At 34.4% G+C, this 9,370-nt stretch overlaps 1 protein-coding gene across 1 annotated transcript; it reads right to left on the bottom strand.

Moving 5' to 3' along the window:
* Positions 1-2,072: 2,072 nt before the first annotated feature.
* LOC117781029 lies at positions 2,073-3,898 on the bottom strand. Its single transcript, XM_034617743.1, has 3 exons — positions 3,172-3,898; positions 2,809-3,112; positions 2,073-2,632 (listed from the first exon to the last, which is right to left on the bottom strand). Exons 1-3 carry the CDS (start codon positions 3,891-3,893, stop codon positions 2,432-2,434), a joined length of 1,227 nt encoding a protein of 408 aa, XP_034473634.1. The 5' UTR covers positions 3,894-3,898; the 3' UTR covers positions 2,073-2,431.
* Between the last annotated feature and the right edge of the window lie 5,472 nt (positions 3,899-9,370).

The raw sequence follows: 9,370 nt of genomic DNA, 5'->3' as shown, positions 1-9,370 counted from the left end.
ACAGTACGAAACAGAGACGCTGCTGAGCTTCACATACTTGAGGCAGCACTTTGTTTTTATACTCAAATTCTTTTTGTTTTAATGCCTTTGCTGCCTGAGGTCTTTGTTTGGTTTTTGGTAAGGCTCTTTCATTATTTCATCATTTGCATTTCTCATTTGCTGCTAGCTTCCTTTTCTTCAGAATTCTTCGCTGCTTTTGGGTGCAATCATTAATGAGCCCGACTTTGAGCCTGACTCTTGCAGCTCTTCAATTCATGTTAAGCCTTGAAAGTTAAGGTAACCCTAACAAGTGACAAATTCCTACCTAATTATTTTAACAGCAACTGTTGACTCAACACAACATGTAAGCCTGGCATATTGGCCTTACACACAATGGAATTTAAGTGAAAGTTTCTAATTTTCAGATTAATTGTCAATTATAAGGACAATGAAGCTGGTGGTCAGACCTACTGTTGATTATATATTTAAATATTCCAATAAATAACAAAATTAACAATACTTGAGAGAGTGTGTGTTGAACTTTCGTTTTTTTTCTTTCAGTTTTTGCAAATTTTGTAATAACACAAATTCTTTCATATTTATGAGTAAATTCAAATTTATTGTTCAGTAATGGTTAGACAATGGCGTTTCAATTGTTGTGTTCACCTTTCGCGAAACTCCTCTAATTGTAGGCATTGTGTTGTCGAATCCTTTTGTTGTTTTTGTGTGTGCCGAATGCTTTGTATGCCGAATGCAGCACTGAAAATTTGCACAACAAAATTTTATATTAAAAATGGAAAAAGCGAAAAATAAAAAAAAGGGAGCGAAAAAAGTATAAACGATTTTGAAGAGTATATGCAAATAAAGCACTGAGAAAAAACACCCTAACAAGATTTTACTCAACATGGCAAAGGGCAAACCAAGGAACAAGCTACGTGTTTGGCGTCAAAATGGCCAGAAATAAACTGCTATGAGGGGAAAAAGGGGAGATTCGAAAAAATTAAGGCAAAATGCGTCGCTCAGCGTTAATATTAACTTTTCTGCTCAGTTTCTTTTGCTCTAAACTTTTCTCAAAGTTACGCGCCGCCCATTTTTTATGCTTTGCATTCTCCCCTTACTTCGGCCCCTTTAAAATAAAGATAAAGTAACGGTAGAGACAATGCGCTTATAAGGACGAGCCAATGGGCAAATGTTTTCTTCTTGTACTGTTACCAATTTTCTGTTTATTTTGCTGTTCACGCATAAAATATTAAAATATTAGTTGAAAAGAGCAACCGAATTTGGTTTTTTTTTTATACCCTGTAACATATAATGGAACAACACCCATTTGGATATTTGTATATATAGTAAGCTCAAAACAATCTTTAACCTTACTTGAAGGATAATCTTATTTTTTGAAATTTACAAATATCAATTATATTATTATTATTATCGCCTTTTAAAGATTATGCTTTTATTTTAGTTAACCTTAAGAAATTTAATATCATATCTACATATGTACATACTGAACATACATAATTAATACACATACAAATTATTCAAAACTCTATTGTTGGTAGTATAATGTCGAAAAATAAAGTTAAATATTCCGTACAAATTTATACATAGTATCTGCTAGTCGAACCCGTAATCGTAGATCGCTTTCAGCTGTTTTTACAAAGTTAATTTTGTTGTTGAACAAATTCGCTTTGTATGCAACCGCAAATAAATTAATGGAAATTCGTGGTATTTGTTAAAGAGGCTCTGCGGTAAATATTACAATGCTTTTGTAAATAATAATGCAGAACACAAAAGTGGAATATAATTTAAGCTACTTAGAACTGAAATGATGTGTCAAACGGTCAATTATTTACTTGGAAAAAGTTTAATTATTGATGATAATTGTTGTCATGAAGTAAATTAAATAAGAAAGTTTAAGTTAATGGTTTAAAAATAATTCACTTAATTTTGAAGTCCCCTTTTAATATATAAATAAAATATAATACTTAAAAAAAATAAATAAACTGAATCTCGGTTGAAAAGAGTTTCTGTAACACCTTTGCATATATTTTAAGTTTAATTTAACGGCATTTATATATATATTTTTTTTTTTATTTGTTATATAATTCTTCTGATAAACTCGTGAGCACCAAATACTATTTTACGCTAAAAATGCCTATAAAGCTGCCTGATTTATCTTCAATTATGTAATCCAACTTATATACTCAAATATTGGCTGCTTATCTCGCTCTTATGGCTATTTGCAATGCCAAGGAAAATGAAAAATGACGCTGAAATAGTGCGCTGCTAATGGCATTAAAAAGAATAGAAAGAAGGACGCGAGAGACGAATATAAAATGCACTGCCAAAAACGAGAGGCGTCAAGAAGCAACCAGACAATTTGATTAAGTGCCATGCTATGGACCCCGAGTCCCAGTCTGAGTCCGAGTCTAAGTCCGAGTATCTTGATCTCTTAGTTTGTCTCTCTATAAGGATTGCCCAACATCAAGGCATTCATTCTGATTAATTCGTCTAGGCGCTTCAGCTTTTGGGCTGAGGGTGAACTGTAGGGGACATCTGAGGAGGCATCAGCTTGCCAATTGGAGTGCCGGCGTATGACAAAGGTGCCATCCAAGATAACAAAATCAAAGCCAAGGCTAACGAGAACATCCAACTGAAAAATAGAAAAATAATATTATTTTCTTTCTCAATTGTTTTTCCTTAATTTTTTAGGCAGTAAAACTCTTATTCTATCTAGTTTAACTTATGATTGTTATAATAACGATATTTTCGCGCAATAAAAAATCGTTGCACTCAAGTAACGCTTAAAGTTCAACGTTTGGAATTTACCTGCAAAAAGTTAGGATCAGAAGAGAATATTTCGTAGCGCTGATCATAGAGGGGTTCATAGGCATTGCTGCTGATGTAGGCGGAACAATATTGAGGCTGCTTGGACACTTTGTATATGGCTATATCACCATCTATCACTGGATTGAGTAGCCAATGACGAAACTTGTTTAGCTGAGCATTATTAGTTGGGGGCAAAATAATACTGCCATTTAGACAGGGCTCCAAGCGGTCCTTGAGATCGGATTTATATTTGGGCAACTCTGCATCTTCGAAGATTGGCGGAAAGACAGGCAAACAGTAGATACTGATTTAAGAATTGAATTAGATTTCAAATACAGTTGGCTACGGAAGTTATGTACACACCTTTTCCGTGACTTTTTCGTTTGATACAGGTGCACAAATTGTAGAAAATGCATTACAAAACCCCGCGTAGGCAACATTCCAGGCTCCAGTGCAAATACATAATAGGTTTGAGCATTTAGACGAGCCACATTCCTCAACAGATTCAATGGATAGTCAGTATAACGACGGTGATTGGCCAATGGTAACATATATTTGGTTTCATTATTATTGAATTGCTTGCAACGGAATCCGTAAGGATGCTCCGAGCTAATGCGATGTAGTATCTCTGGCATATGTTTATCATGGAAGACCAACTGCAGAGAGACCCAATGGAACCAGCTCACTGAGAATATCGTGCAATACTTAATGTGGTAGAGGCTGTCCAGCAGCTCCTGAAAGTCATTCTTGTTCACATAGACAGCCATGCTAATCGGAGCACTCCATCGAACTAGCAGCCACTTCATATGTTTGAAGTCCCTATACGTGCCATGTGTTGTCAGGGTTATACTCATGTTGCCCCTCAAATCGGCGCTCGAGGACCGCATAAAGTTATTATAGATCCAGTAATCGCCATTTTGTTCGAGCTGCAAACGTGGCCGATTAAAATAAACGGGGACACTTTTCGTTTTGATCTTGTTCAACTTTGGCACTTGAAAACGTACTATATAGAGAATTAAAAACAATCCCACTGTGCTAATGAGCAGCTTCTTTAAAAAAATCTTACGATAAGCTGCGGGTAACATTTTTAGAAAAGTTTCCTTGTATGTAATCAAACTTATTCGTGTGAGACCTACAAATTTTCTGACAGCATAGGAATGGAGTATTAATTAAAAAAAAAATTTACAGCAATAAATTTAACACCTTAGCTCCAAAATAATATTTGTTGGGTGTTCAATTTAGTTTTATGAGATCATCTGTCCCATTTTCCTCTTATCCTAAAACTATTTAAAATCTAGCGAATTTTTCTATGCGAATAAATTCAATAGACAAATAAATGCAAAAAATAAATTTATCAAACATATACAAAAAAAAACTCTATGTTAAATTTGTACATGTTGAAGTCACATTGCATGCCTCTCTGTCATCATGCTGAGAGCCATTAATCATTTGGTTACAATCTTCCCATTAGCCAAGCCGCCGCTTAAGCACCCAAATAGCTGTCACAGTTTATTCGGAAAATTGCAAAAGTGAATATTTTGCAAAAGAAAAGGTAATTGCAATTTTTGCAGGCTTTTGTCGCCGCTCGCTTTCGTTTTGTATACTTTAGATGTCCTTGGAATTCAAGGAGGAATGAATTTCAGAAAATGCAGCATAGCTTTGCTTTAGCGATATTTTTTTTTTTTTTTAATTAGACCAGTATAAGATGTCGACACAAATTTTGTGTGAGGAATTCGGATGGCATTTGGTTTTGGTTTAGTATAGGGCTTATTAATGCTACGCTTTCCCAACTTAGCGACCATTTATGATTAACATTGGGCAAACATGCAATGCTCGCTGCCGTCATTAGGGCTGCACAGCTTGTCAAGTCTGTACACTGCGCAACCCTACCCTGCACAGGCACAGATCCTGCCCCAGGCCGAGGCATGCCCCTGCTCTTTGCGGTGGCTTTTCACACCATTTTCCGGTCTGCCTGTCTGGCGAACATTTGTCATTTTTTCCACTGACAAGCTGAGCCATGCACATTGGCAAATAGTTAGCCTATTTTTGTCTTTTTTCTCATTTTTTTGCTTTTGCTCGTTATGGACGTAGGTGTGAAATTATAAATTTGCTGAGAATTTATGTGCCTATTTTGCAGTTACCATTAGGTTTCTGGTTATAGCTTTTTGCATGACAAGCAGCTGGTGGGAGGTGCTGTTAGCTGAAAACTATGAATATAAATGGACAAGAGTTGGCATTGAAAATGAAAGGAATACTAAAGGAAATATTATGATATGAACACATAAGTTTTCCACTTTTCACGTTTTATTAATATATAAAGATTTAAGAACAATATACTTGTAATAAGAAGTGATTTAATATATTTGTATTTGTGCAATACTTATTATTGTACTGTTAAAATATGCTCAGCTAAGAAGTTTTTTTTTATATTTTTATTTTTGTTTGTATTACAATTTTAAATTATTTTTCTTAATATACTTAGCAGAAAATTTGATAAATGCGTTAAATTTCCTATTGTGTTGCTTTGACATTATTAAAATTAAATAAAATACTTTGATGAATTTAAAATTTATAATGGAAATCCCAAAGAGGCTTTGTACAAATATAAACGTGTACACACATTAATCGTACAAAAGTACCCAATCTTCCTGCAAAAAATATAAATCGAATTCTTCATTAACATATGAAGAGTATAGTGCAATTTATTGAACAAATATATTGTGAATAACGAAATAAATAGTAATAAATAATGTTTGGTCAAGTATTAGTTTATTGTTTGCAGTATATGTTAAAGCAGCTTAGCTAAATATTTATAATACTCATTTAACTTGTAATTGTTTCACACAAAGAAATTCCCATTTTTTTCCGACCGCTAATTGTGAAAGTTATGAGTCAATTTCCAGGCGAGATGCCAACAAAAAATGAAAAATAAATGAGAATGAAACTCAGGTGCCTTGTAAAGCCGCAGGAGCTGAAAGCTGCGTGAAAATAGTGACTGGAAAATTTAATATAATGCAAAAAAAAACTCTTGTGCAATTTTTGATAAACAATTTTTATAATTTTTGCTTTAATATGCATTCAATTATAGCTCTGAAATGGTCGTATTTAATGCCTAATTTTGTAGAGCAGTTAAATTAAGTTTGTTGGTCTAATTAATGACCAGCCAAATGGGTTTCATCATGCACAAATTAGTTGCCTCTCATTGTCATAAAGACCATAATAATGTACTATACCAAAACACATTTTCGTGCTAAAAAGAATTCAATAAATGCCGTAGGCTGAAAATCATTTCGTTTATGTGACATTACACCAATTTGCATAAATTAAATATGGAACTCATAATCAGAATTTCACATAAATGGCTTGAAAATGTCCAGTAATTGGGATTTCACAGGCAATTGAAAACAATTACTTAACATCCTCTCATAACTGTTGGTACTCCAGCCCCATTTAAAGGAGATATTGAGACCACAAAAACAGGAATAACAACAATAAAACTTGAGGTCAAAGCTGACATAATTGGCCTGTTATCTGTCGCTGTCGGAGAGTGTTAAAGTTTCACCTGGTCGACACGTAAGCACCGCTCTCGAGACTTTCCTAATTAATTAATGTTCATTAACAACTGTAACTGTAACTCGAGGCAACACTTTGGACACAAATCAAAAGCTCTGATTGCCCCCAACAACGGACAACTTTTGCCCAGTGGAATCTTTTTCAAACTCATTAGGTAACAGCCTCCCAGATCTCAGTGAAATCAGACGTTGTTAATAATGGTTAATTACGTGTTTAATTATGCATGAGCACCGCTCACACTCTGCAGAACAATCCCGCCGCAAGTCGTCCATTTTCGCCAGCTTTTCTTGAGCCTCTGCCCAAAAGCCTCAACGGAAGTTGACGCTCAAACTCTCGTTAATAAATTATGTAAATTGTAGGCGCAACAATCTTGCTCTGCAAAATGGAAATTTATGCATGAAAGTGCTCAGGGAGGGCCTAATGGTTTGGCAAGTGTCTTAAGCTCAAGCGGAAGTCAACTCAAAGCAGTTATGACTGTCCCCTACTTTTTATTAAATTAAATGCAAATTAACATTCATTATTAAAATACTCGCCTAGAAGTGTGACTATATCAGAAATATAAAAGTGTGTTAAATCATAAGATCATAAATTATTTGTGCTGTCATACATAGCACCAATCTTTTATGTTTTCTGTTAATTTTAAACAAAATCTCTACTAAAAATTAACATAAAGTCATACAAATATAATGTCTGCATATTCGGAACTTCATAAGCATTTTAAATATTCTTTTACTTACAAGCTCTTATATTTGCTTGGTAAGTTTCACACTTTTCAACACTCTAACTAATTCAACTTTATTCTCAACATCCCACAACTATCAACATTTCAGAAATGCATACCAACTTAACTAAAACAACTTTTAATTTTAGAGGGAAACCAGTTGACCTTCAACTTTGACAGCTACTTTCTCCTGTTAAAGTTTTGGGTCAACTTTCTTCCTTGAGCTCTTTTCGCCACACCTTGAATATGATTAAAAAATACAACTGAAAAGACGAAAATAAATATCTCAATGTATGAAAAACAACTGCAAATAATAATCAAAACTTCACAGAAAGCGAAAGTTTCTATTTAATTTTAATTAGAAAAGTTTTCAACTTAAATTTAACTTGCATGAAGCTTTCTCCATTCTTTTCTTTTCTTTTCTTTTATTATGATTTTTGGCATAATGAAAGTAAAACAAAAGTCGATGAAATGTCTAAAAGAGAGAAAGTGTAATGAATTTGAAGTCGCAGACTTTTGCATAGATAAAACTATAAGTTACTATAAGAAATTGAATGAAAGAGAACTTGCAGCTGCAACAAAGTAGGAAGAAAAGTTTACCTAAATTGCGATTAAATTGATTCATCGGCTTCTTGATAGGTTACATCGTAAATAAGTATTCAGCTAATCCTTTCTTACATAGCGAATAAATAAATAAATATAATATAACATCGCAAGTCAATCCATAAAACAGAGTCTTCATATCCACCAGATCTATCACCTGAAAAATGTCACTGCTAATTAAACTAACAGAGCCCGTTTAACTAACAGAGCCCGTTTAACTAACAGAGCCCGTTTAACTAACAGATTCCGTTTAGAGGTGAGTCAAGTTTTGTTTGACCCTGGTTAACTATGTTGATCATTGGCATAAACACCTCATCAGGATCTGTGGAGTCATTAGAGTCATCAGTGCAGAGCTTTAACTTGTTTATGTGCGACAATGGGTGATGGTGCTGTTGGCCTTCTCAAGTGACAGCTCAGTAAAATTGCGCTACCAAAATTGACAATACATTCGGGTGTTAGGGGTAGGGGGTGGGGTGCAAAGTGAAGCTGTCTCGGGGCTAACGTCAACGATAACCGGCAATCGCCATGGTAAATTGGAACGTCCGACTCTCGCCTCGCTGGATCAGTGTCTGCTGGACAAATCAAATAACAAATGATTGTCCCTTGCCGGACTTGTGAGTGGAACTCTGACTGTGATTGGCCAGCGACTGATGAGTGCCAGCCACGCGAGAAAATCAAATGAAAAACCATTTTTTTTTTTTGTTCGCGACATTCAAAAGATTTATTATGTGGCCCGTGGGAGGTGAGGAATGTTTGCATTGGATTTGCATTTCCATACGGCAAAGTAAATTTTTATTAAAATATATTGATCCCTTTTATTGTGCTTTGATTAAAATGAAATTAGCTTAACGCTCAGCTGAATAATGAAAATTGACTTTCATATATTTCAAATTTCAATTTTGTGAATGCCAGGAGCTATGCGATAAGAACCCTATTGTTTCAGAATTAATCCAAAGTGCTTAAATCAACGAGAAAGAGAATGAAATTTCTCAGAAATTTACATATATAGAAATATAAATATAATTTTATACTGCTCAAGAGAATGCTTATTAACTCTACTATTATCATGTTTACTCCACTTTCTAACTACACATTTTTATTATTATGACTAATAAGATCTTTTTGGTTTTCATATGCACTTTTTTATGTTATATAACTTTTATTTATTTACAATATTCTTTAAATTTTTCTAAGCCTTTTTGGTTTCGGGAGACTATAAAATTTTCATAAATATGTTAAACTTATTTAACATTTTATAGGAGAATCAAAATAGTACATCAATTCATTAAAAATTATGTGAATGCATCCGTAACTATTGTTTTACTAATAAAAAAATGCTTTCCACTCCAACCATTTATTGACAATAGTTGAAAGCGCTGTTAGCCTACAAATTAATAATTTTCCAGACCCGCAAGGCGATAAATGCCGCTAACAGCAACAGCTTACTCGTAACCCATTTATACACATAGTGGGAAAACAGATCTGCAGCTTGGAGTTAGCACTGTTCAAAATGCTATGGACCATGTGGTCGTCTCATCCATATCACTGACATGTGCTGTGCTCTTGCTAATTTAATTAAAATCAACTTAAAGCAGCCAGTGGCAGGCGATGCCAACAGGCAGCAGACAGCATGCAACATGCAGCATGCAACATCCGTTTGCCTTT

The sequence above is a fragment of the Drosophila innubila genome, assembly GCF_004354385.1.
Source record: "Drosophila innubila isolate TH190305 chromosome 2L unlocalized genomic scaffold, UK_Dinn_1.0 4_B_2L, whole genome shotgun sequence".
Taxonomy (NCBI): Eukaryota; Metazoa; Arthropoda; class Insecta; order Diptera; family Drosophilidae; genus Drosophila; species Drosophila innubila.
The sequence above is the reverse complement of the archived record's forward strand: the minus strand, read 5'-3'. Positions and strand labels throughout refer to the sequence as shown.

Coding starts and splice junctions, on each gene's coding strand:
- LOC117781029 (XM_034617743.1), bottom strand. CDS start 3,893: ATGTTACCCGCAGCTTATCGTAAGATTTTTTTAAAGAAGCTGCTCATT. Junction 3,113..3,171: donor ACGAAAAAGTCACGGAAAAG/GTGTGTACATAA, acceptor TTCTTAAATCAG/TATCTACTGTTTGCCTGTCT. Junction 2,633..2,808: donor CTGATCCTAACTTTTTGCAG/GTAAATTCCAAA, acceptor TCTATTTTTCAG/TTGGATGTTCTCGTTAGCCT.